Source organism: Gopherus flavomarginatus, chromosome 12 (genome assembly GCF_025201925.1).
Source record: "Gopherus flavomarginatus isolate rGopFla2 chromosome 12, rGopFla2.mat.asm, whole genome shotgun sequence".
Classification (NCBI taxonomy): Eukaryota; Metazoa; Chordata; order Testudines; family Testudinidae; genus Gopherus; species Gopherus flavomarginatus.
This window is the reverse complement of record NC_066628.1, coordinates 27,517,613-27,545,379: the sequence shown is the minus strand read 5'-3', so window position 1 is coordinate 27,545,379 and position 27,767 is coordinate 27,517,613. Positions and strand designations below refer to the sequence as shown.

Sequence of the window (27,767 nt, the reverse complement as noted above, 5' to 3'; positions counted from 1 at the left end):
AGTTTGAATTAATCGAGCTTCAGTATCCAACCACTGGATCTTGTTTTGCCTCACATTCTCCATCTGCTCAAATTACCCCTAAGCAATATTTCAGCAAAGAGGACCTGCACTTTCTTATCTGCATCAAGAATATCTGTGTAGGAGAGAAATTACACCAACATTTTAGAGTTTTTGTTCCAATTACACTAAGAAAATACAAGTTCATGCACCTGTTTTCTTCGAGGCTTCTTTATTCTTGTCGCCTTCTGGACACTGCTGCGCAGCGGTGGGAGATCCAGGCTCTGGGACACATTTGGGGCTAACTCCACTATGGACTGACCTTTCAGGACTCTGATGCAGCCTGTACTCACTGGCTAAATGCCTTCCTGTTCCAAACCCAAGGGAAAAAACAGGTTTGCTCAGGAGGCAGGAATGAGAACACACACAAATGGAGCCTTACTCAAAGTTTCTTCAAAAATGCCCTGAGCAGTTTAAAAAGGGACAAAAGAACCCGCTTCCTTGTTTCTCCATACTGCACTTCACTCATTTCAAGAACTCTCCTCAGCAGATCCTCCAAAAGCAAACAAAAAAATCTTATCAAACTCAAGCATGTGCTCTGAGTACAGCTGCTCGTACAAGTGTACCTAATAACATGGAAAGCCAGTTAAGGAAGTATGAATCACAGTAACTTCCCATTTCTCTTCCATGGACTATCACCTGACAGAAAATACCAGAGTTCTTAGGAGGCGGCAACATCCTTTTACCTTAAGGTCTGGCACGGGCTCAGATATCTTTAAAAGCTACATTCTCACCACAGGAGAAGTAACCTAACACAACCCTATAGTTACTATGTTTCAGGTTTACAAACAGCAACCAGATACATAACCAGTTCAAGGAAGCCCTTACTGCAACAAGTAACCCTGCTCCTCCCTCTCCAACTGCAGCTCCAGATACCCTTTGCTTCCTACCTTTCCAATCAGACGTCCGTACTCACCCACAAGAGGTACTTGATAGACGGTCATCGTCTCATCCTTATACTCGGGCTCTGTATGGGGCCGCACAGCTAGCAACAAGATATTTAAAACATTAGACATCAGCATGGCTATTAACCCCTCCAAAACAAGTATTAACCAGTTACTACAAACAGATGCCTCAGACTCCAGGATTGTTGACAAAGCAGCCTGGAAATTAGAGACAAGTTTTAACAAGCATTCAGGAGCATGCATTTCACAGGAAATGCTCATCAGGCAGTTTTCTCAAGCCAGATGCTGAAATTCTCCACTACTACAGAGACAAATATGTATGACTTCAAGAGAAAGCAATTATACTCACAACTGCTCTAAGCAGCAGAGATTAAAACAATTCATCACTGCACATCTCTGAACAGGCCAGGGTTTCTGTGGTCTCTGTTCTTTCTACAAGTTTCCAGTCTGCTTTTATAGAATCGCAAGGGGGTGTTTAAAGCAGGGGCAGTCCTACATCTGGCTCTGTAGATAGCAGAAGTATTATATATTTATGAACCACTACTTACACTCTGAAGAATAAAACAAGCACTCACAGAATTGCAAGTTGTTTTTGGTGTGAAGACAGTAAATGGCAAATGCTACACTGCAGCACCCAAAAGGCTGGATTTATTATAATCAGACGACATCTTATTTACTTTGAATAGTAAATTAGGAAGTTGTACCCGAGTTTGTAACACATGTAATGAATTAAAAGCAATGGGATCAGGAGTGGATCTGTCACAAGTCTGTATCCAAAACAATGGTGGAAATCTGCATTGCATTCTCCCACCGCCTCCCCATGGGCAGGGTAGTGCAAGAAACCTGCTCAGTATGTTATAGCTCAGAAATGATGCGCCTTTTAAATCAGCTGCCTGCTCACAATGGAGAAATCCCAGTTGCACAGGACCTCGGGCATGCACATGCTTTTGCTGCTAAGCTTGCTATGCAATTGCTCATTAAATCAATTACTGCATTAGAAGATGGGAGGGGGACAAATGTCATCACTTATTGTTTTTAAAAGGTGATAAGGTTGGTCCTGAAACTTAATACAACTGAAGGGATTTAAATCCTCCAGCATCAGGGCATAAGCCAACCATTGAGCTTTCCGTACATGCAAGTTAAGTTTTTCTGTAGCTGTCCAAGTGGTTTTGTGTATCTTCTTAAGAGTCTGCCATTGGCCTTTGTCAGAGACAAGATAACGCATTAGTCAGACCAAGAGCTGATCCATGATGGCAACTCATGTGTTTTATTCTTCTCTTGCCTCCCCTGGAGGAGCTACCCCATAGCAAGAGTACGGAAGAAATTACTTTTTGGGCCTAGTCAACCCTTGGCCTTCAGTTTCCAAAGATGCCCAACAATAACAGCTGTGATAGTGTTTGAGATAGAGAGAGCTCTCTACCAGAAAGTGGACTGGACACCATTCATTTTACACAGGTCACCAAACAGCATGCTGGTTCTGAGCCAGTGACTTGGATGGGATAGGATCTGTTGCCCATTCTCAATCCCCAAGCCAGGCAGCTTGGCACTTTCTTTTAAAACTAAGTTCTTATCAAGACATTATCAATGTGTTCCTGATCATGGAAAATGAGGTGCCAAGACAACCAAGCATTACAGTGACTCCTGTGTTTTCTGATATGTGGGGAAACTAAGTGCATCTCCACTTTGTCACCTGAAGCAGCTTAGAAACCAGACCCCAGAGGGACTCCAAAATAAACAGCTGGAAGAAGTCATTCTCTTTTCATTTCTCAGAGGCTGCAGTGACTGCAGCTTGGCACTTTGCCTCATAAGAACACAGGAACGGCCATACTGGGTAAGACAAATAATCCAGCTAGCCCTATATCGTGTCTCTAAAAGTGGCAAATCCCAGAGCTACAGTTGAGTGATGCACCTAGTCTTCTCCTAGCTTCTGGTAGTCAGTTTAGGGTTGCACCAAACATGGTGTTGCATCCTTGACCATTTTGGCTAACACCCATTGCTGGAACCATCTCCTATGAACTTATCTAGGTCTTTTTTAACCTAGTTATACTTTTGGCCATCACTACATCACCTGGCAATAAGTTCCAAAGGTTAATAATGTGCTGTATGAAAAAAATACTTCCACTTCTTTGTATTAAATCTGCTGCCTATTAATGTAATTCGGTGACCCCTGTATTTTGTATTTTGGGAGAGGATAAATAACTTCTCTATTCACTTTTCCCATACCATTCATCATTATGTAGACCTCTATTGTATGCCTCCTTAATCATCTCTTTTGTAAGCACAACAGCCCTAATCTTTTTAGTCTCTCCTCCTCTGAAAACCATTCCATCCCCTCGATCATCATTGTTGCCCTTTTCAAAACTTTTTGCCAGTTGCACTATATACTTTTGAGATGCAGCAACAGAACTGGACACAGGAGTCAAGGGGTGGATGCACCATGGATTGATACAGTAGCTTTAAGACACTGTGTTATATTTTCTATTCTCTTCCTAATAGTTCCTAACATACTTAGCCTTTTGACTGCTACTGGGCATTGAGCTAAAATTTTCAGAAAACTATCCACAGTGACTCCAAAATCTTTCTTGAGTGGTCACAGATAATTGAAAACCCATAGCTGTGTGTGTGTAGTTAGGTTTATTTTTTCCAAAGTTCATTACTTTGCACTTATCAACCCTGAATTTAATCTGCCATTTTGTTGCCCAGTCACCCTGTTTAGTGAGATTCCCCCGTAACTCTCCACAGCCAGCTTTGGACTTAACTATCTTGAATATTTTTGTATCATCTGCAAATCTTGTCACTTCAACATAATCATAAATGATCTGGAAAGGAGCAGACAGCGAACAGAACATGTTCCAGTACAGACCTTGGGGGACCTCGTTGTTGATCTCACTTCATTGTGAAAAGTGACCATTTATTTCTACCCTTTGTTTCTTATCTTTTAAGAAGTTAATGATCCATGAGAGACCCTTCCCTCTTATCCCATGACTGCTTGTTTTCCTTAAGAGCCATTACAGGGGGATAATGTCAAAGGCTTTCTGTACTCTCGGCATCATCCTTGGCCACATGCTTGTTGACCCTCTCAACAAATTCTATTAAAATGGTGAGGCATGATTTCCCTTTACAAAAGTCATGGTGACTCTTTCCCAACAAATCATGTTTATTTGTGTGTCTGATAATTCTGTTCTTTACTATAGTTTCTGCCAATTTGCCCAATACTGAAGTTAGGCTTACAAGCTTGTAATTGCCAGGATCACCTCTGGAGTCAGCATTACATTAGCTACCTTGCAGTCACTGGGTACAGAGGCTTGTTTCAGCAATAGGTTATATACTAATTAGTAGTTCTGCAATTTCACATTTGAGTTCTTTCAGAACTCTTGGGTGGTACCATCTGCTCCTGGTGACTAATCAAAGAAAGTTTTTTTTTCCCCCCCTAAAACCTTTTCTATGAGGCATTTAAGAAGCAATGGGCTTAAATTACAGCAAGGGTAGTTTTGGTTGGACCTTTGGAAAAACTTCCTGTCAGGGTGGTGAAGCACTGGAATAAACTGCCATGGGAGGGTGTGGAATCTCCATTATTGTCTAACCTCTTAAAAATCTCCAAACACCTGTCAGGGATGATCTAGATAATACTTAGTCCTGCCATGAGTGCAGCGGTCTGGACTAGATGATCTCTCAGGGCCCCTTCCAGTCCTACAATACTATGATCAATATGGGACAGTACTTCAGATGTGTCCCCTGAAAAGGACAGCTGTGATGTGGGTCTCTCCCCCACATTCTCTGCAGCAAAGATTGATTAAATGGCTTCATTCATTGATTAAATGAATTCTCTGCAATGGCCTCGTCGTCCTCCAGAGCTCCTTTAACACCTCGCACATCGCAAGGCTGCTGTTCAGACAGACATGCAACAATAAGGTGTAGACACTGGAGACAGTAAGCGCACACAGAGGAGTGTTGTACATACCCAAGTCTATTCCTTTCAGTGGCCCAGAAAACACTTTGATAGCTTCTAAGTAATTTCGCTGAGAGAGAAAGAAAACACACAATAAGGTAAAAAATCATTCCTAAAGAGAGATCATTGACAGCTTACTACTTAGAGTAAGTAACTTTTTCAAGCAAAGGTTCACATCTAATGATATAAGATTCTCTCTCAGGTGCAGAGAAGCTCGTAAGCTCAACTCTGAGCTAGGAGAAAAAAACAGACCCCACTCTATACCTTGTACCTGCTAGTTTCACCAAAATATCTCTGTTCATCACCCGGACCTTATCTTTAAGAAGTCACTAAGTCCTGGTATCATATTCGGGGAGTGTGTTTATACCTAACTTGGTAGTGGGGTGTTCTGCCACCATCCTTCTGGAATATGTTTATGCAAGCATCCAGTGCTTTGCACTTCTTAGGAGTGTTTTGTGTTTTTGCAAAATCAGCCATGTTCTTGCCAAGTTTATGTTCCAAACAGTGAATCTGCAAACCAGGCATCTGCTTTCTAACAGAGCCTGACACCATGCCCCAAGCTTCAGACTCTCTCTCTACTACAGGGAGAAAAATGGACACTATTTCTTCTTATTATATTAGTCTGCCACAGAAATACATTCAGTTTTGTACATTAGTTTAGGTTTGTCTCTCCCTGGAACTGACATACGGTCCTAACAGCTGTAGAATGAGCAAGCTGGCCAGAGATCTCTAGAGTTCTCCCATCTAGCAAGCGATCTCTTTTTTGAACAGGGTTTAGGAAAACAAATATGAAGGTCAAAGAGAAGAGTATCCCGACGAGTGGACAATCACTAAATACCCATAGATACTGTAAGAAAAATTCAATTCTGACAAGAGGAGACAAGATACTGAGAGCAGCATTGGATCTATGTAGCCAATACCTCCTGCCAGCAGAACAGATTTAGAACTTGTTCAGATACTTGCAGAAAAAGGCACATCCAGAAGACCTGCCCCATCATACTGTTTAGGGAGACAGGCTGTTCCATCTACTAGTGAGCCATTAGCAGACAAGAGCATTCCAAGTGGCGGCAGTTTGCTGCTGCCTAGAGCTGTTTTCAATTGGCACAGCTCACAAGCAAGCTGTACACACTGCGAAGACAGTCCCAAAAGCAGAACCAAACAATTACAGGGTGGCACTTCTTCAGTTAGAGAAGCGCCTCACAGAAGGAGCATTTTACAAGGTGATGCCGCACCTAGCAACAGTTCTTCACTCACAGATTAAGGTCTGGGACTCTTAAGAGGATCCCCACTTTCCAAAGAAGACAGCTACTCACCAGCTGTGGTGGCCCTGAGAGAACACACTTTGGGAGCCCCGTTTCCTTTAAGGTGAGAATCATTCCTGGAAGAGAGAGCAGGGAGAGTGGAGCTTTGGAAACAGCCTTTATCACAAACCCACAGAAGTGCCTCCACAGCAAAGACTGTAATTCACTTTCCACTATCTATCCAATTTCCACCCTTCTTCACAAGGAGATGTTATGCCCAGTGATTAAGGTCCTGGTCTGAGACCCAGGAGATCTGTGTCGAGTCCTTGGCTCTGCTTTGTGTAACCTTAAGCAAGTCACTTCTCTTTGCACCCAGATCCCCATCTGTAAAACAAGGACCACCTCACAGGGATGTTGGGAGGATAAATCATAAATGTTGGGAAGGCACACACCAGAGGAATGCGCTGTAATGGAAAGTAATTCAGAGTCCCAGTTTTGGGAATTTTACAATCATTTACTTCTGAAACACCTTTCCACTCTCCTCTGATGCAAAGAAACCCACCAACAAAGCGGAAATTGACTACTAAAGGGAAACAGAATCAGACTATATAGAAAGCGCTAACACACAAAGTAAAATGACAAGAGTAGAAAGATAATTCCCCCCTATCTTCTCCTGTTAGGAGAATCTTTGGTATTAATAGCAACTAAAGTGGGGAACTTTAGACAGGCAGGACACTTTGGCCTGGTCTACATTACGCGTTTATACCAATTTAACGCTGCACTCGTCCACACGAGGCCCTTTACATCGATATAAAGGGCTCTTTAAACTGGTTTCTGTACTCCTCCCCGACGAGAGGAGTAGCACTGAAATTGGTATTACCATATCAGATTAGGGTTAGTGTGGCCACAAATCGATGGTATTGGCCTCCAGGTGGTATCCCACAGTGCACCACTTGGACCGCTCTGGAAAGCGATCTGAACTCAGATGCACTGGCCAGGTAGATAGGAAAAGCCCAGCGAACTTTTGAATTGCATTTCCTGTTTGCCCAGCGTGGAGCTCTGATCAGCACGGGTGGCGATGCAGTCTCAAATCCAAAAAGAGCTCCAGCATGGATCGTACAGGAGATACTGGATCTGATCGCTGTATGGGGAGACAAATCTGTTCTACCAGAGCTCTGTTACAGAAGACAAAATGCCAAAGCATTTGAAAAAATCTCCAGGCTATGATACAGAGTCCACCGCACAGTGCTGTGTGACAAACGTAACAGAAAGCGAAAGAATCAAATGGACGCTCATGGAGGAAGGGAGGGGGGACTGAGGACTCCAGCTATCTCACAGTCTCCGAAAAGCATTTGCATTCTTGGCTGAGGTCCCAATGCCTCTAGGGTCAAACACATTGTCCGGGGTGGTTCAGGGTATATCTCATCAATTTACTCCCCCTCCCCCATGAAAGAAAAGGGAAAAAAAATAGTTTCTTGACTTTTTTCAATGTCACCGTATGTCTACTGCATGCTGCTGGTAGACATGGTGCTGGGGCAATGAACAGCAGCATCCTCTCCCCTCCCTTCCCTGGTGGCAGACGGTACAGTGCAGTAGGACTCGTAGCCGTCCTTGTCATCAGCCCGTGAGTGCTCCTGGCTGGCCTAAGGTGAGGTCGGCCGGGGGCGCCTGGGTAAAAATAGGAATGACTCCCGGATATTCCCGGCAGATGGTACAGAACTGCTGGTAACTGTCCTCATCATAGCAACTGAGGACTGAACTCCATCAGCCCCCCCCCTTTCATGTCTAAAGAAATGATTCTGTACTGCCTGGACCATTATAGCAGCTGGGGGCTGCCTCCCCCTCATTTTATCTCACTAAAAAGTCAGTGTTTCTTATTCCGGCATTCTTTATTACTTCATCACACAAATGGGGGGACCTAGCAATGGTAGCCCAGAAGGGTTGGGGGAGGAGGGAAGCAATGGGTGAGGTTGTTGCAGGGACACCACCTAGAATAGCATGCAGCTCATCATTTCTGTGGGATCTGACATGGAGTGGCTGTGCTCTCACAGACTTTAGGGTCAGAAGGGACCAAAATGATCATCTAGTCTGACCTCCTGCACAAAGCAGGCCACAGAACCCTACTCATCCACTTCTATAACAGACCCCTAACCTATGTCCGAGTTACTGAAGTCTTCAAATTGTGGTTTGAAGACCTCACGCTGCAGAGAATCCACCCGCAAGTGACCCAACATAAAGGAGGGAATGACCCGGGGGTCATTCCCATTTTTTTCTTTGCGCCCCCGGCTGACCTCAGCGAAGGTCAGCCAGGAGCACCCATGACAGCAGCAGATGGTACAGAACGACTGATAACCGTCTCCGCTACCTTGCAAAGGCAAATGAATGCTGCTGTGTAGCACTGCAGTACCACTTCTGTCAGCGGCATCCAGTACACATATTGTGACAGTGAGAAAAGGCAAAAAGGGCTCCATGGTTGTCATGCTATGGCGTCTGCCAGTGCAATCCAGGGAAAAAGGGCATGAAATGATTGTCTGCCCTTGCTTTCACAGAGGAAGGAATGAGTGACGACATTTACCCAGAATCACCCGTGACACTGTTTTTGCACCATCATGCATTGGGATCTCAACCCAGAATTCCAATGGGCGGGGGCGACTGCGGGAACTATGGGATAGCTACCCACAGTGCAACGCTCCAGAAATCGACGCTAGCCTCGGTACATGGACGCACACCACCGAATTATTGTGCTTTGTGTGGCCACGTGCATTCAACTTTATACAATCTGTTTTACAAAACCGGTTTATGTAAAATCAGAATAATCCTGTAGTGTAGACGTACCCTTTGAGAACAATTTACCACCTTAGTTGGTCTCATATGAGCATGAAAGCCACATTACAAGAACAGATTTAAACCATATTGCAGTTGGGTGCTGCATAAGAAAACAAACCAACACGTACAGGCTGGTAGCAACTCAGTTTAATAACAGACTCCACCAAGATTTTAATTGGCCAGGCTTGAAAGTCCATCTTATTAACTTAAAAGCCTCTCTCTCTCTGTAACAAATTAAACATTGAACACCACATTTGATCAAATCCAAAACTTCCAGGAATGTTCTAGGCATCAGTGAGTGGACAAGACTTTTTTTTTTTTTTTGGGGGGGGGGGAGAGGGAGAGCTTAAGTATTGTTACAGGGAGAAGGGGCACCGATGGTGTGTGAAGGACATACAGAACTCCTGGCATAGGGTGAGAATGGGGGATCCTGGAATGGGTGAAGGGAAAAATGGGAGACACACACAATCCCTGGTGGTGGTGAGGTAACTGGGGGACACTGCAACAGGGGAAAGAGGAAAATGGGGTGAACATAGAGCCTCTGCAATGGGGGTGCACACAGATCTGCTGTCATGGGAGAGAATGGGAGGGAACACAGCCTGTGGTGGGATGGAGATTGGAAGAACTCAGTATGGGGGACAGGGTACATGCAGAGACCTTGCTATGGTGAGAAAGAAAAATGGAGGCATACATAGAGCCCCTTGCATAGGGAGAGGAGCCCCTGAAATAGAGGGAGCTGTAAGGGAGACACACAGGGAGTTTGCTGTAGGGATATGGAGGAAAGCAAGGAGCCCCTAGTGTATGCAATAAACCCTGTCTAAATAAGCCACGAAGTGTGCACCACCAGCCCTACTTACCAGACAAGCCACCAACATTCGCCCAGTTCATTCTGGTCAGAAAGATGTTATCTAAACGAGCCACTTTTAACCTGAGAAGATAAAGGGTTGGATTATGAAATAACCAAAATGCAGCCTGTACGTTGTTACAACTTCTTTTCTTTAACAACACAGTAAGGACACTTACTTGTGCTCCTGCATAAGGCGCTGGACCCCTTCCCCGCAGTTAAAGAGATATCTGGAATGGGATCAGAACTCTCATTAGAAGAAACATCACAATTATATCTCAAAGCAGCGTATTTTTCTTTGCCCCGCTTTAAGAGGAAAGCTCAGCACAAGGATGAGTATAAATCCTGCAGCACTGATAGGGCTGCAGACACCTGGCTGGTCACAGCGTAGTGTCCTGTCTCGAGAGCCAGCAACCTCCACAGGGGCAGGGGCATTTCATCTGAGGGCAGGTTAACTTGCAACCGTTCACAGGGGGACCTAGAGGGGCCAAGTCCGATACAGCCCAGCCAGGGTGTAGGGCCAGGTAGCGCTACCGGCACGGTGCCGAGGGCACTGCCGGCAGGGGCCGGGCGCCACACGCTGGTGGGTGGGCAGCGGCTCCTCAATGCCCCCGGTGGCCCCCCCGCACTGACCGGTTGTACTCGGAGAAGACGTAGAGCGCAGAGCCCGAGTCCCGGCTCCCAGCCGCCGCCACCTGCACGTAGACGATGCTGGGTCCGGGCGCGACCAGCTCCGAGCTCTGCCGCTTCTCCCGGGCCCGCAGGTGCCGCAACGGGTCCTTGGGCGGCCGGGGCCGGCGCGGCGGAGCGGGGCCCCCGGACATGGCGCGGCGGAGCGGAGTCCAGCGGCAACCCAGCCGCAGCCCCAGTAAACAGCCCCACATTCAGCAGCAGCTGCGGCGCCCCCTGCCCGGCCTCTTCCACACGTGCCTTCCGCTTGGCTTCACTCCCCTCACACGTGACACAAGTAGACCAATCCCGCAGCGCTCGCTTCAACCTTAGCGCACCTGCAGCCAATAAACATTCGACATCGGAGCCAAGATTCCGTCTCATGTGACACCGCCGCCCAATCGAAGTCGAGCATTAGTTCCCTTATTTCCCTCACCTAACATCGCTCAGCTAATGAGAATTCAGCATCCGTGTATCACATCCCAACCAATGGGATTTCAGTACTCAGTCACGCGCGCCTCTCATATGACACAGGCTGGCCAATAGGACGCGCTATTTGACGTCTCGAGGGTCGTCACACGGGTGAGGGATTATGGGAAGGAATTAGCCTCTTCTGCGTCTGCGGGTGTCTCTTGGCAGCGCCCTGCGACGTTGGCCGCGAGGGAGGGGAGGGGGCTTTCGCTGAGCGCCTGCGCGAGGCTGGGCCGCCCGGGCGGAGCTCGCGGGGATCTGCCCCGGGCGGGCTGTCGGCCCCTGGCGAGTCCCGCGTGCGCCCCGCCTGCCTGACGCGGATCCCGCAGCGCGTTGCCGCGAGCGTGTCTCTGGCCCGGCCGCGGGTTGCGCTTGCTGCCGTGGCGGTGCTGTGGACGGGGGCGGCAGCCTCCCAGGCTGGTCCTGGCCGCTTTGGGGCGCGTGGCCCCAGCCCGACCAGTTACAGCCGTCGAGCCACCTTTCCCGGGGCTCAGGCCCGCGCTTGCGGCGGTGACTGCAGCGTCAGGGGCCCCGACGGCTGCCCGCTGGGCAGCGGGCCTCGTATCCCGAGACCAGCGCGTCTCGGCCGTTTCAGGGCGGCGAGCCTTACCTGGAAGGGCGTTTCGCTGTTAGCGCGCATCTCTCCAAGGGCTGCCCGAGGCTACCTGAGCTCGAAGGGTCAGGGCACGTGCGTATGGCCAGGCGGGGTTTCCCTTGCCTGGTGATAACATTTTCAGTGCCTCACACCCCGAACTGCATTTCCTGACCTCAGCCCCACCCCGCCCGCCCGCCTTGAGAAAAAGTGCACGACACCAACAAGCCACTGCTTTGAGGATAAATCCCACTCTGGTGACCTCTGGAACAGTTTTCTTTTCTGCCAACTTTGCAATGATTTCTCAGGGTTGTCAGTTCCCCAAGTGAACCTCTGTGAGAGGAGCAGAGCTCTTCAGAACTGTGCATCTGTCAGTGAGTGGGGAGTTGGTCAGTTCTTTGCAGCCTCAGTTTTCTTTTTGTCAGTGCATATTTCATCCTAGTCACTGATTATGTGTCTAGGGTTGGTTACTTCTGTTAGAGCTCACCTTTCTTTAGTTCAATTTCAGACCACAAGCTCATAACAAACCACTTGTAAATGTGTCCGTTCCTGTTCAAAAATGTTAGCCTGTGCCAGAACATCATCTAGCTCAGGGGTTCTCAGACTTTTGTACTGGTGACCCCTTTCACACAGCAAGCCCCTGAATGTGACACACACACACAGCCTTATATATTAAAAAGACTTTTTTATATATTTAACACCATTATAAATGCTAGAGGAAAAGCAAAGTTTCGGGTGTAGGCTTACAACTTGTGACCCTGCATCTAATAACCTTGCCACTCCCTGAGGGGTTCCAACCCCCCATTTGAGAATCCCTGATCTAGCTCTGACAGGCTGAGGGGTATGCCATGCAATAATACTTGCTCCCTAAGCTTCTTGAAGGTAGCAGCAGGGTTACACAAGCCAAAACCTTAATTGCCACAGGCCTTGTCTTGCTGTAAAAGCCTTTGGATCCATTTTCACTTGCCAATACCCACTTTTAAGATCTAGTATATAAAACTGAATACAGGGAGGGTATCATCTGTTTGTAGTCTTTTGAAGTAAGGCTTTTTTAAAGTAACTTCATTTAATCAAAGATTCACTTATGCCTTCTACAGCTCCTCAGTGGCTTATAAAGACTCTTCCCTCTTTGCAGCTGGAAAACCACCTGGCACCTGTTTAACTGGTCAGTTTCCCTAAGTGTCAGTCTTGTGCTAGAGCAGTGCTGTACAACCTGTATCTTTCTTGGGTCTGGAGAACAACGCCTGATTCCTAACATGAAAGTTTCGCAGACTGTTTCCCCCTTCAGATTTTTCTCTGTGCCTTCATTTAGTGTATCCTCTGAGTCACATTTTACAGCTGTGGGTCCATTCTTTTACCATGTATTGTTTGTCAGAAATTGAAAAAGAATCCATTCCTGCTTCAGATCCAATAGGACTTCGTCAGCTAAAGTCTCAAAGCAAGTCTCACCCATTCACTACCACAGCATGCCACTGATATTGTGGATTCAGCCCGTGGACAACAAGTTGTTCACTGCAAACCAGTCCCCTACAAATCATTTATTTTGCCTGGGTCACATAGAATCATAGACTTTAAGGTCAGAAGGGACCATTATGATCATCTAGTCTAACCTGCTGCACAACGCAGGCCACAGAATCTCACTCACCCACCCACTCCTGTATCAAACCTGTGTCTGAGCCATTGAAGTCCTCAAATCATGGTTTAAAGACTTCAAGGTGCAGAGAATCTTCCAGCAAATGACCCATGCCCCACGCTGCAAAGGAAGACAACCCCCCCTCCCCAGTGCCTCTGCCAATCTGCCCTGGAGAAAAATTCCTTCCCAGCCCCAAATATGGCGATCAGCTGAACCCTGAGCATGAGGGCAAGACTCCTGAGTGTCTGGCTGGTGAAAGAATTCTCTGTAGTAACTCAGATCCCACATCTTTAAGAGGAATTTCCACAGATTGAATTTACAAGACACCGTTCTTGATATTTCACAATTAGAAGCTATAATAAAATTCAAACTGATTATTTGACCATCCACTGTCTTGGCTATCCAGACTCCTGGTTCAAATTCTAGAGGTCCAGTTTTTAAACCCAATTTTCCCTAATTGAGAAATTCATTGCTGTACTCAATCATTCTTATCTATTTGGGACCAATTAGGTGGTTCAATTCTGGATGCTTCATGTCCCAGGATTTGTAGCATGTCTGGTTTACATTTGAGTCAGCGCCTACAATTCCTGTGCATGTCACAGCTCCTATTACACATTCACTTGCCGAACTCCCAAATATTGTTGTTTAGTTGCTCAGAACTAACCAAAAACAGCGGGGCTGATCTTTGTACCTCCAAACTTTGCCCCTTCAGCTTGGTGTTTCCCCATTTCCAAAACTGGGAGAGGGACTTTCACTAGACACTTGCGATACTCTGTCCTGGCTTAAATTTATAACAGTTCTTTTAATAGCCAGTATTTCCCAGAACTGGCATTTAACTGAACTGATTTCTTAAAAAAACAAAACAAAAACCTCTTCCCAGTCTACCTTGTTTTACAACGGTGGTTTTCAAACCTTAACCTGAGCTCATCCTTTGAGTTACAATTTTTGGTTGCAGCCCCTGCCCCATGCAGACAAAAATAGACACATGCAAAAGTATGCTTGATAGCTAAGGCTACATTTTAGTCATGGGCATGTTTAGTAAAAGTCATGGGCAGTAAACAAAAATTCCTGGCCAATGGGAGCTGCAGGGGCAGTGCCCTGGGCGGCGTGGCCACGCCTTTGCCTAGCAGCTGAGCGAGGGGGATGTTGCCGCTTCTGGGGAGTCCCCCAGGTAAGCACCGCCCAGAGCCTGTCTCACCCCAATCCTCTGACCCCTCCCACACACCCAAACTCTGCTGCTGCTGGTGAGGGAGGTCCAGGGGCCTGAGCCTGCCCCAGCAGCAGCTGGTGCACTTGGTGCAGGGGCTGCCTGAGTTGCCCCTGAGCCAGGCACACCGGCTGCTGTAGAAGTCACTGAATCCATGACTTCCATTACCTCCGTGACAAACTTGTAGCCTTATTGATAGCTTACTAATAAATGTAACAGAGACCTTAACAGAACTTTAATTAAATTACCTACACCTGTACATTTCATATACACAGATACTTGATGTGAAGGGTGTGGACAGTTTATGGATTTTTGAGATTTTTGAAACTGACACTTTAAAGTTCTCCTCCTCTTCCAGTTTCGAATGGTATTTGGTCTTTAGCCAGCACAGAGAATCCAATCTCACACAAACTAGAAGGAAACAAATGGAAAAAGAGGTTTGATTTCACACTTTGACAAAGCTGGATATTCTGAGCTAATTTTCAACCAAAAATCCCCTGTAGACTATTTTTAAAATTGAATTTCCAGTGTCCTAATCACTCTGAAATTAATCAGCTACTCTTGAATGTCATTTGAGAGGTGGGACAAGGTCACTGTCTCAGTTAACAAGGTTGGATAATCCAGTCATTCAGGGGTGCATTTCCTTTGGGAAAATATTTATTCAAACTGGCTCTGAGAGAAGTCTAGTGATTCTTGATTGGCTCCACAACACTCAATAGTTCAGATTCTCTTTCCTCGATAGCGTCAGTTAACACCAGGAATGGAATGCTTAAACCAGTTTCAATCTTTGTTTTCCAGAGATCTACCTTTCTCTTGAATGCCAGTATCTTGTGCAGTTCAGAAATAGTACTTTCTGTTTCTTGCTATGAGACGTTTAGAGAATTCAGTTTGTCAAAAATATCAACAAAGTAAGCCAAAAGCACCAGCCAGCAGGGATCAAACAGCCTGTCTGTGTTGCTAAAATTCTAATCCACTAGAAAAAGTCGAACTTCATTTGTCAGTTCATAAACGCGTTTCAACACTTTCCCCATGGGTAGCCACCTGACTTCTGTATGTAACAACAAAGCACCGGGCTCCACTCCCATTTCTGCACAAAGCATTGCAAAGAGATGTGCCTTTGTGGGCTGCATCTTGATAAAGTTCACAATTTTAATAGAACTCAGAACGTCAGTAAGTTCCTGATCCATGTTTTGAGTTGCAAAGACTTCACGGTGTATCATACAATGTGTCCATTATATATGTGGAGCAGTTTCAAACTGTCACGGAGTGTGGGGGAGTCCGGCCCTGCACCCCTCTTCCTGGGACCCACAGTGACTCTCGGCCAGCCAGTACAACAGAAGGTTTATTGGACAACAGGAACACAGGTTACAGCAGGGCTTGCAGGCACAGTCAGGACCCCTCCACCGAGTCCTTCTGGGCTTTCAGGGTGCTTGGATCCTAGCTAGGATACCCTGAATTCCGCCCCACACAGCCCCAAGCCCCAAACTCCAACTGCTTCCCTCCTGCCACTCCCTTCCTTTGTCCCCTTCCCGGGCAAAGGTGTTGACCTTTCCCCTCCCTTACCTAGCTCAGGTTACAGGCTCTGGCATCGTCCATCTCCTAAAGTCCTCCCCTGCTCTCCCACTCCCCACACAGACAGTCCCGACTGCATCACATCTCTCCCCCCTTCGAGACTGAACTGAGCGGGGTCACTCTGCCCAGTGACCTGGGGAAGTTCAGGGTCCCCTCTCCGGGACAACGCATCCGCTGTCAGGTTGGCACTTCCCTTCACATGGACCACGTCCATGTCATAGTCCTGCAGGAGCAGGCTCCACCTCAGGAGCTTGGCGTTGGCTCCTTTCATCTGGTGCAGCCAGGTCAGGGGAGAGTGGTCGGTGTACACGGTGAAGTGTCGCCCAAAGAGATATGGCTCTAGCTTCTTAAGGGCCCACACCATGGCCAGGCATTCCTTCTCGATGGCCGCGTAGCTTTGTTCCCGGGGTAGCAGCTTCTTACTCAGGTACACGATAGGGTGTCTCTCCCCCTTTTCATCCTCCTGCATTAACACCGCCCCCAGTCCCGTGTCTGAGGCATCGGTGAACACCATAAAGGGTTTGTCAAAATCTGGGTTTGCCAGAACTGGGTCGCTAACCAGAGCCTCCTTCAGCGCCCGGAAAGCCTCCTGGCACTGCTCAGTCCAGATCACCTTGTCTGGCTTCCCCTTTTTGCACAGTTCAGTGATGGGGCCGGCTATGGCACTGAAGTGGGGCACGAACCTTCGATAGTACCCCGCCATCCCAATAAAGGCCTGGACCTGCTTTTTGGTTTGGGGAGCAGGCCAGTCTCTGATCACCTCCACCTTGGCTGGTTCCGGCTTCAGGCAGCCGCTCCCCACCCGATGGCCCAGGTAAGATACTTCAGCCATCCCCACCTTGCACTTCTCAGCCTTTACTGTTAACCCAGCCTTCCGGAGTCGGTCCAGGACTTGTTTAACCTGGGACACGTGGTCCTCCCAGGTCTGGCTGAAGATGCAGATGTCGTCAATATACGCCACGGCAAAACTCTCCATCCCCCTCAGTAGCTGATCCACCAGGCGCTGGAAGGTGGCCGGCGCTCCCTTGAGGCCGAAGGGCAGGGTCAAAAACTCATAGAGCCCCAGAGGGGTGATAAAGGCCGATTTCAGCCTGGCATCTGCGTCCAGCGGCACTTGCCAGTAGCCTTTGGTAAGATCCATAGTGGTGAGGTACCGTGCACCTCCCAGCTTGTCTAGGAGCTCGTCAGGCCTGGGCATAGGGTAGGCATCAGATACGGTGATGGCATTGAGCTTTCGATAGTCCACACAGAACCGGATTGACCCATCCTTCTTGGGAACCAGCACTACTGGCGAGGCCCAAGGGCTGGACGACGGCTGGATCACCCCCAAAGCCAGCATGTCCCTGACCTCTCTTTCAAGATCCTGGGCAGTTTTACCAGTGACCCGAAAAGGGGAGCATCTTATAGGGGGGTGTGACCCCGTCTCCACCCGGTGGACAGTCAAATTAGTGCGTCCAGGCTGGTTGGAAAACAGCTGTCGGTACAGATGCAGCACCCCTCTGATCTCAGCGTGCTGGCCCGGGGTCAGTTGCTCAGAGAGGGGGATCGCCTCCAGGGGGGAACCAGCTTTTGTCCCAGGGAATAGATCCACTAAGGGGTCATCTCCCTGCCCCTCCCAATGTCCACACACGGCCAACACCACATTCCCCCTGTCATAGTATGGTTTCATCATGTTCACATGGTACACCCGACGGTGATGTGCCCGGTTTGACAGCTCCACCACATAGTTTACCTCATTCAGTTGCTTGATAACCTTGAAGGGCCCTTCCCAGGCGGCCTGGAGTTTGTTTCTCCTCACGGGGATAAGAACCATCACCTGATCCCCGGTGGCGAAGGCACGGGCTCGTGCTGTGCGGTCATACCAGACCTTCTGCCTCCTCTGGGCTCGGCCAGATTCTCCCTGGCCAGGCCCATGAGCTCGGCCAGTCTTTCCCGGAAGGTCAGGACATACTCCATCACTGACTCTCCCTCGGGAGAGGCCTTCCCCTCCCATTCGTCCCTCATCAGGTCTAGGGGCCCCCTCACCCGCCTTCCATACAACAGTTCGAAAGGTGAAAACCCGGTAGATTCCTGGGGTACCTCCCTGTACGCAAACAGCAGGTGAGGTAAGTACTTGTCCCAATCTTGCGGATGCTGGTTCATAAATGTTTTTAGCATCATCTTCAGCGTCCCGTTGAACCTTTCTACCAGCCCGTTGGACTGGGGGTGATACGCTGAGGCCCAGTTGTGCTGGACCCCACATTTCTGCCATAAGGACCGGAGCAGGGCCGACATGAAGTTGGACCCCTGGTCCGTTAAGACCTCCTTGGGGAACCCCACCCGGCTGAAAATTGTCAGCAGCGCATCTGCCACTGTGTCTGCTTCGATAGAGGACAAGGCCACCGCCTCGGGGTAGCGAGTGGCAAAATCCACCACCACCAGGATGTATTTCTTCCCTGACCGGGTCATCTTGCTGAGAGGTCCCACTATGTCCATGGCCACCTTCTGGAAAAGTTCTTCTATGATGGGTAAAGGCCTCAAAGCCGCTTTCCCCTTGTCCCGGGCCTTCCCCACCCTCTGGCAGGGGTCACAGGATTGGCAGTACTGTCGGACATGGGTAAAGACCCCAGGCCAGTAAAAGTTCTGTAGCAGCCTCTGCCTGGTGCGCCGGATTCCCTGGTGCCCTGCGAGAGGGATGTCATGGGCCAGGTACAACAGCTTGTGACGGAACTTCTGGGGAACCACCAGCTGCCTCCTGATCCCCCATGACTCTACTTCCCCTGGGGGAGCCCATTCTCGGTACAGGAACCCCTTCTCCCACAGGAACCTCTCCTTGCAACCTCTCCTCATGGTCTGTACCGCACTAAGGTCAGCCCGGTCCCTGTGCTTCCGCAAGGAGGGATCTTTCTGCAACTCGGCCTGGAACTCAGCAGCTGGGACAGGAATGGGGACCGGCTCTCTCTTGCTGGCTGGGTCTGAGGCCGCAGCCTCTCCGCACCGTGCCCCTGGGCGTTCCCCGCTCCCTGAGTTAGGGTCCTGCACCTCAGGTCGAGTACCTTCCCCGTTTTCGGGGTGCAGTGCCATTTGCCGACTCTGACTACGAGTCACGACCAGGGCACTCTGGGTGTTACTAGGCCAGTCCTCAAGGTCCCCTCCCATTAACACGTCAGTGGGCAAATATTGGTGTACCCCCACATCTTTGGGGCCCTCCTTGGCCCCCCATTTCAGGTGTACCCTTGCCACGGGTACCTTGAATGGGGTCCCGCCCACGCCCATCAGGGTCAGGTAGGTGTCGGGCACCATCCGATCTGAGGCCACCACCTCAGGCCGGGCCAGCGTCACCTCTGCGCCCGTGTCCCAGTACCCAGTGACCTTCCTCCCATCCACTTCCAGTTCCAATGCACTCTTTCCGGAGGGGCAGCCCCGCGCCCACCCGGTAAACCAAAAACCCGGAACCGGGAGCATCCATAGGTGGTATGTTGCCAACCCCCCTTTCCTGGGAATGTAGCCCCTCCTCCGATTGGGTTTTTACCCAGTCCACCCTCTGCGGGTTGGGTCTGCTTGGTCTGTCCCTGAGCTTGGGGCACTGGGCCCGTATGTGACCTCGTTGGCCACAGCGATAGCAGCCCATGTCTCGTGGGTCCCCTTGAGTGAGCCGGAGGGACCTGCCGCTGGATGTTCCCCTTTTGGGGGGGTTCTCCATAGGCCCCCTTTGGGAGGCCCCATGTTGACTCTCTCTCTGCGTTGAGGCAGGCCTGCTCCTTCGAGACTCCTCCCTGCCATCCCCTGCCCGACTGTCCACAAATTGGTCGGCCAGCTGGCCTGCATGCTGCGGGTTCTCCGGCTTCTGGTCCATCAACCACAGCCTCAGGTCGGACGGGCACTGCTCGTACAGGTGCTCCAGTATGAATAGGTCAAGCAGGTCCTCTTTAGTTTGGGCCCCAGCTGTCCACTTGCGGGCATACCCCTGCGCCCGGTTGACCAGTTGTAGGTATGTGACCTCACGGGTTTTACGCTGGCTCCGGAACTTTTTCCGGTACATCTCAGGAGTCAGCCCAAACTCGCGGAGCAGGGCCTGTTTGAACAGTTCATAGTCCCCTGCCTCCGCCCCTTTCAGTCGGCTGTACACCTCCACGGCTGTGGAGTCCAGTAAGGGGGTGAGAACTGCAATCCTGTCTGCAGGGTCAACCCTGTGCAGCTCGCAGGCATTCTCAAAGGCCGTCAGGAAGGTATCTATGTCCTCCCCCTCCTTACGCCGGGGCAGCAAGTGCTTATCAAAGCTCTTTGTAGGCTTGGGTCCCCCCTCACTCACCGCAGCTGGAGCCTCACTGCTCCTCAGCCGGGCCAGGTCCAGCTCATGTTTACGCTGTTTCTCCTTCTCCTCCCACTCACGCTGGCGCTGGTTCTCCTCATGTTTACGCTGGTTCTCCTCATGTTTACGCTGGTTCTCCTCATGTTTACGCTGGTTCTCCTCATGTTCACGCTGTTTCGCCTTCTCCTCCAGCTCTCGCCTCTTTAACTCGAGCTCCTCCCGTCTCAGCTCCCTTTCATATTCCAGCCGCATCCGCTCCACGGATGCCGAGCGTTGCCGGGAGGATCCCCTGCTGGGGGGTGGGCTTCGCCGGGCAGATCCCCTGCTGGCCGGGGGTGTCACGGTGCCCTCGGTATACACTGGGCTCCTCCCCGCCCTTCCTCTACGCCTAGGAAGGGGGGGTCTCGGGAAGCCCTCGTCCGCCGGCTGACCACTCCCAGCGGGGACAGACACTGGTGCCTGCGCTGCATCTGCTCGGCTGCTTCCCTCAGAGACAGGGCTCCATTCATTCATGCGGTCTCCCTGCTCCAGCTGTGCAATCAGCTGGTCCTTGCTGAGCCTCCCTGGGTGCAGCCCCCTCTGCTTGCACAGCTCCAGCAGGTCGCACTTGCGCCGCTTGGCATACATCTTCCTGCTGACCACTCACAGGCCGGGGTGCTCGCCGCTCCCCACGGTTTCCAGGGGGACCCCTAGTGCACCAGCCCTTCTTGAGGTCACCACCTCTCTGCCAGGGTCGAGCTGCAGACTCCTCTGCCCCTGGGACCACTCACTGCAATCCCCCGGGGGACCCTGTTACTGCAAAGTCCTTCACACTGGGCACACACTCCCAGGGGTTAACCACCCCTTCGTTTTACTGCTCCCCAGTCACTTACTGCAGGAAGCGCCGTCCACGGGGTGCAGTATATCCCACCGCTGCCACCAGTTGTCACGGAGTGTGGGGGAGTCCGGCCCTGCACCCCTCTTCCTGGGACCCACAGTGACTCTCGGCCAGCCAGTACAACAGAAGGTTTATTGGACAACAGGAACACAGGTTACAGCAGGGCTTGCAGGCACAGTCAGGCACAGCAGGGCTTGTGCATCACACAAACACTTTGACTTTCAAGCCTGCACTATCTCCAGACACAGAAGGGGCTCCATCCATGCAGATTCCAGCACAGACTTCCCACTTCAACTCGTGAGAAATTAGGAACTTGTGTAAAATGTTAAACAGATCAGATCCAGTTGCGCACATCTTAATTGGCTTGCAGAACAAAAAAAAATCTTCCAATATTGAAGTTTCATGAGAGTACCAAATGTAAGCAATTAATGAGCTTTTGATATATCTGTTGTTTCATCCAGCTGGACTGCAAATAAACTGGATTTCAGTTGAGAGATCAGTGTGCCTTGATATTTTCTGACATATCAGAAATTTGGTGGCTGACTATGTTGTTTTAACTTCTCTACCACACCATCACCAAGCATTGTCCTGCAAATGTCAGTTGCAGCTGGGAGAATCAGTTCTTCCCCTGTTTTTGTAAGTCTTTTTGTTCTTGTAAATGTGGTATGTAACTTGATATGATGCTTTTAAAGCGCTTGTGGAACAGATACCACATTTTTCATTTTGTTTATTAATTTCTTTTAGCTTTCATTCAAAAAAATCTCTGTTCTTTCCTACGAAATCACCATGTTTTATTTCTAAATGGTGTCTTAATTTTGTTGGCTTCAGGCTATCACAGTGTTTCTCAAAGTGGGGTCGCTGCTTGTGTAGGGAAAGCCGCTGGCAGGCCAGGCCGTTTGTTTACCTGCCCCCTCCGCAGGTCCTCCGGCTGCAGTTCACTGCTCCAGGCCAGTGAGAGCTAATGGGAGTGGTGTGGGCCAAGGGACTTATTGGCCATCAGCTCCAGCAGCCCCCATTGGCCTGCAGCGGAGAACCTGGGTGCAGCACTCCCCACACCCTAGTTCCTGCGCCTATGGTCCAGTCCACTTCACTAACTGCTTTCCTTAATTTTTTAAAGTTTGCCCTTTTGAAATCAGGACCCTAGTTGCAGATCTAGTTTGTTTATCCTTCCATTTAGTTTAAACTGAATTAGCTCATGATCATTCGAACCAAGATTGTCCTCTACAACCAGTTCTTCTATGATGTCCTCACTACTCACTGGTACCAAATCTAAAATGGTATCACCTCTTGTTGGTTTGAAGACTGTTTGGTGAAGAAATCTGTCAGCTGTCACATCCAGAAAAATCCGGGCCCTACTATTATTAGAAGCACTTGTCCTCCCATTTATATCTGAAAAGTTAAAGTGCCCCATACAGTTATTGATATTAAAGAATAGAAGGAGAAATACAATCTTTTACATGAAATCTTACCACTTCTTAATCCTGGGCTGGGGGAAGAGTCCTGTCCACATGGCTGGACTGGGTGTCAGTCGCACTCAGTTTTCTGCAGTGTCTTGTGTTGGGTTAACCCAATTCCCCTGAGCACATCCCTCATTTTTATATACTCTAGTTTCAGGGCTTGGAAGAGGGGGCCACCCTCTGATTCTTACTGGACTTGTGCCAAGCAGGTCCTCAGATTTCACTCTTAGTTTCTCTGTTGCTTCCATTGGTATCCAGTAGATGGTGATGGTGTATAACAAAAACAATGAGGAGACCTTGTTTCACCTTAGAGACTAACAAATTTATTTGGGCATAAGCTTTCTTGGGCTAAAACCCATTTCATCGGATGCATGGAGTGAAAAATACAGTAGGTAGATATAAATATACAGTACACGAAAAGTTGGGAGTTGCCTTACCAAGTAGGGGGGTCAGTGCTAATGAAGCCAGTTCCCAACAGTTGACAATTTCAACAGAGGGAAAATTACTTTTTGTAGTGCTGACATGGCCAATTCAGTCAGGGTGGATGTGGCTGATTCCCAACAGTTGACAAGAAGGTGTGAGTATCAACAGAGGGAAAATTGACAGAGCCAGAAGGGTATCCAGAAGTCACCTACTACAGGACAGGCCCAATAAAGACAGTAACAGACTGCCACTAGCCAGCACCTACAGCCCCCAACTAAACCCTCTCCAGCACATCATCAAGGATCTACAACCTATCCTGGAGGACAATCCCTCACTCTCACAGACTTTGGGTGGCAGGCCAGTCTTCGCTTACAGACAGCCCCCCAACCTGAATCAAATACTCACCAGCAACTACACACCACACAACAGAAACACTAACCCAGGAACCAATCCCTGCAACAAATCCTGTTGTCAATTCTGTCTGTATATCTATTCAGGGGACACCATCATAGGACCTAATCACATCAGCCACACCATCAGAGGCTCGTTCACCTGCGCATCTACCAATGTGATATATGCCATCATGTGCCAGTAGTGCCCCTCTGCCATGTATGTTGGCCAAACCAGACAGTCTCTATGCAAAAAAATAAATGGACACAAATCAGCAACCCTATGCCTGTGCCCACAGCAGGCAGCAGGATGTTGGTGTTGGCATCTGACCCTGCCTGCTATAGCAGGGCAACAAGTAGAGATGATCTGAGGATGAGGCACTCCCTAACATGCATTATAGATCATTAGAGTTGGAAGGGATCTCAGGAGATCATCTAGTCCAACCCCCTGCTCAAAGCAGGACTAATCCCCAAATGGTCCCTTTAAAGATTGAACTTACAACCCTGGGTTTAGCAGGCCAGTGCTCAAACTACTGAGCTATAATGGAGGCCTAGGACTTGCTTGCTGCTGACACTGGCACAGCAATGGTGGAGCTCTCTCTCCTGGTCCCCAGCTGGATTTGCAGCCAGCGCTTTGCACACTTTCTTGGCATGTTCTCCTTGCACTTGAGTGGCAGGTCCCGGTGCTTGGGACCTGCTAACCAGGGCCTAGCAACTTGCTTAGGTTTTCAGGATCTCCAGAGGAAAGGCCTAATGCCTAGGTCCTGTTTGTCTCCATGTGTCAGGTTCTGAGTCCAGCAGCTCTGATGTATTTTCCAATCATATGGCTAGAAGACATCAGGCAGATGCCAGACCTCTCCTCCAGTGCCCTCTGCAAGCACCACATTCCCTTTAAAATTTCAGACTTTGGCACTAAGTGCAGATAAAGATTCATGTATTGGGTGTCTTGCTCTGTAACTGCCATTGCCTTTTTGGCTTCTACATGCATTTAGCAAGCAGGTAGGGCATGTACCATGTGTACTCAGTGCTGGGCTGTGGAGATGGGCAATGGCCCCTATGCTGTGTAAAGATGGGAGAGCAGAGCACCTAGCAGACAGGAGCTTTCGGGAATCCAAGCTTTCAGGCCTTTGCTTGCCCTATGTCATAAGGCTAAATTACAATCTAATTTCTCCCTAATGCTTCATCTTTTCAGTGAGTGAAGATCACATGTTGTAATCATCCCCAGCTTAGGGAGTTGTTTGGAAATCAAAGGGCCAGATGTTGCCCCACGTTTGAAGGGGAAGCTTTGAAATAAGCCCCAGCTGGGCCATCGGTACTTAACTCACACACGGTAATGCAGAGCTTGGTTAACTGCTGTGTCAGAAGAGAGATTTAAAAGCAATATCCCGATAGATACCCTGAGTGGACAAGGGGGATGGTTAGCGCTGAGACTTTCCCCCAGGTGACATTGATATTTCAATTTGTTTGCTAATGCTGAGACTGTTTATGATAGTGATTATCTACCATCCCCGATCGTTTTGAGTTTTATTAAAGGAACAGATTTCAGTATAGATTAGATACGACAGAGAACAATAGAAAGAGCTTAGGTGACTCAGGGACCCTTCAAGCTGCTTATGAAACTCGTTGCTCTTAAAGACAACTGCGCAGGCCAACGTGAGAAGCGCAGTAGCAGAGGAGGGAAGGGAAGGAACATGAAAGCCAGGCAATAGCCACAGCAAGCCAGAGCTTGATATGGGAGACCTCCTGGAGGCTCAAGAAGAGCAGGAGAGAAGCATATTCCATTTATTCATAGCACCAGTACCACCAAAGCCATTTGGCTTTCCAGACAAGGAAGGGCAAAGGGTAGACTGTAGAGATGCCATGTCCCTTGTGGGATGGGGTGCAGGGTGAAGGAGACTGGGGGTGGGGAGGTGAGTGGTGTTTTGAAGAGTTTGTAGTCACAGTGCAGTCTCCTTTGGCTGCAGGTGCAAACTTCCAGGCCAAACCTGTCTGGGATGTGGAGCTGGATGGGAATCTGCAGGTGCGGGCTGGCAAGGGGTCTACCAGTGCAGGGACACTGTGGGCAGCCTGTTGGCTTTTCAGCTGGCATTAGTACTAGTGAAAAGCAGCAGTCTCTGTTACCCAGGGAATCCGTACAGCACAGGCAGGGGCAGAGCCAGCTTCCACACATTGCCCTGACAAATGTCCCTGAGTCACCCCCACCTTCTGAGAACCAGGCAGATGCATTGCAAAGCTTTTTTCCTGAGGAGACTGAGCACAAATGGGCAAATACTTAAAGTTGCTACATCCATATCTGATGTAACTCACACAATGGAGCACTTTCATTCAAATATGCCTTGGTCTTTTAATCTGAATATGCTTGTAGGCTGGCAGGGCCATCCCTCTGTATCTTCATCTTAGGAAGGCAATGGCTCCTTGCAGTTTGGGTCTGCTAGAGCCTTCTCCAAGCAAAGGGGAAAGGGAGGAATTAGTGGTTCTCAATGGGCCCTCGGCCTTCATGCGGGGCAGGGCTGTAAACAGTCTAGGCTCTGGCCTGCAGTCAGCAGAGCTGTAGCAGTTTTTTCACCCCGCCTTTAAGCAGGGTTGGGCAGCAAATAGTCAATGCTCTGGCCTGCAGTCAGGCAGAATTAGCACAAGCCCAGTCACTGGGGCTCAGGTAGGGGTAACTGAGGAGCGCAGGCCCCCTGGCCTAAGGAGGGGGAGTTCTGCCACCCTACAGATGGGGTGGCAACAGGGACGCACGCGGGCCCATTTACCTCCACCGCATCCCAGCCCAGGGCCCTACCAGCAATGGAGGGGTCCATCATTGGTCAGCTGGGATCTGCCCACAACATGCTGATCTTGTTTCAGACCCGCTCTGAACCAGACTGTTGCCTGGTTTCCCTGGGCTGCTTCCTACTCTCCCCCTCGGGTGTACCTATGTCCAAAGGTTATCCTCAGTTTCCCCAGGATACACCACCAAGGGTAACAGTAGCAGCTCCTCAGCATCGGGAGTATCAGAGCTCTCAGGAAGTTCAGGCTTGTCCCTGGGGCAGCAGTGGTTCTCCTTGGTGTCCCTCTCCAGCAGTGGGGAAGAAGTGTCTGTCTCCTTCAGCAGCTCCCTCCCAACTGAGCTGCTGGGCCAGCCTTTTATAATTCCACTTCCTGTCCTGTCCCTCTGCTTCTGGCGTGTCCCTGGTCCTCCTGGCTCTGCCCACCAGGTGGCTTGTGGCGTTCCCTCCCGGTCCGTGGGAGGCCCTGCTTCCTTGCTACAATGCTCTACAGAACAAAGTAGATTTGATTCTTCTACTTCACTAGTCGAGGCATTATTTGGGCTACACCCATTTTCTGAGAAGATGCCCACCTGAAACCTTCGTAACTCTATAACCACCAGATGGATTTTCTTCAAAGATGCCTTCGTGTTTAGAACTGGATGAGATCTACAGAACAAATCCGGTGGGTTTGAAGCTATATAAGCGCAATCTTTCTGAGGCAAGCAGTACTTCTGTTAGCTTTGGCTATTGTACTGAGCAGAGGTCGATTTTAGTGGAAGAAAAATCCTTTCATCTTGGAAATAGTGGTTTTGTTATGAACATGGTGAACTTCTGAATTGAGATTGTTCACTACATTTCACCATATTTTCCAGTAAGTGATGCTTTGCAAGTTTTGTACATAAATCAGCAATAGCTGATGGAAACAGAAATATTTCACACTGCACCTCAGTGACAAATGCTTGCAAACAATTCCATTTTGTCACGTGTGCAAATTCTGATGAAGCAGAAATTGTTCATTTTGCAGGTGGCTCTCATCAAGCCAGTGAAATATTTGTAGAGACACAGAACAAATGGGCAAAACCCAGTAGAACTAGCATAGAAATAAAAACAGGAAAACTCCAGTTAACACTTTTTATTCAAAATTGCAATTTTTCTCCCCAAAATGGGTTTTGTTTTGTGCTTTATTAACACACCGGCAGCTCTCAGAGCCAGGTGCTGAACAACCACAATGAGCACAGACTAATGGTGAGGTATAATCTAGCAGAGTTCATTAAAAGAGAGTTCACATTGCTTATGTTTAATTTTGTCAAGAACTCTGCTTTTTTCTAGTTGCCAAGAAAGCAGATATATGGATGAAAGTGACCCCCATGGTGGCAAATCCCTCTCATCCAGTCACAGGCCAGTTGGGGAAGGATTGCTTTCTGTTCTTTCAATAAGTGATCGGGGGGAAACCAAACACCTAGCACTCCACGTGCAATGAGTCGTGATTATTTTACGTTCTGACAGCCAGCCTAGAAATTACAATCATCCTTGTTGGTCTGAGTGGCAGCAGGGCCCTTTAAATGAGTTCCTCCTTATTTCCTGTTCCTGGTGCAGCTGGTATGATTTAGC

At 49.1% G+C, this 27,767-nt stretch overlaps 1 protein-coding gene across 3 annotated transcripts in view; it reads right to left on the bottom strand.

The window, feature by feature from the left end:
• ELAC2 (elaC ribonuclease Z 2) overlaps positions 1-11,594 on the bottom strand; it is a 31,260-nt gene extending 19,666 nt beyond the window's left edge. Inside the window, exons 1-7 of one of the 3 annotated variants that reach the window (XM_050919247.1) lie at positions 11,573-11,594; positions 10,002-10,052; positions 9,836-9,906; positions 6,225-6,289; positions 4,924-4,981; positions 974-1,042; positions 210-365 (exon numbers count right to left, since the gene is read on the bottom strand). In XM_050919247.1, the coding sequence (XP_050775204.1) occupies positions 210-365; positions 974-1,042; positions 4,924-4,981; positions 6,225-6,289; positions 9,836-9,906; positions 10,002-10,015 (433 nt within the window). In that variant the 5' untranslated portion in view covers positions 10,016-10,052; positions 11,573-11,594. Of the gene's footprint in view, positions 1-209; positions 366-973; positions 1,043-4,923; positions 4,982-6,224; positions 6,290-9,835; positions 9,907-10,001; positions 10,053-10,455; positions 10,732-11,572 lie in introns of those variants that run through there. The other 2 variants (XM_050919245.1, XM_050919246.1) reach the window with 2 other exon arrangements.
• Positions 11,595-27,767: the final 16,173 nt, after the last annotated feature.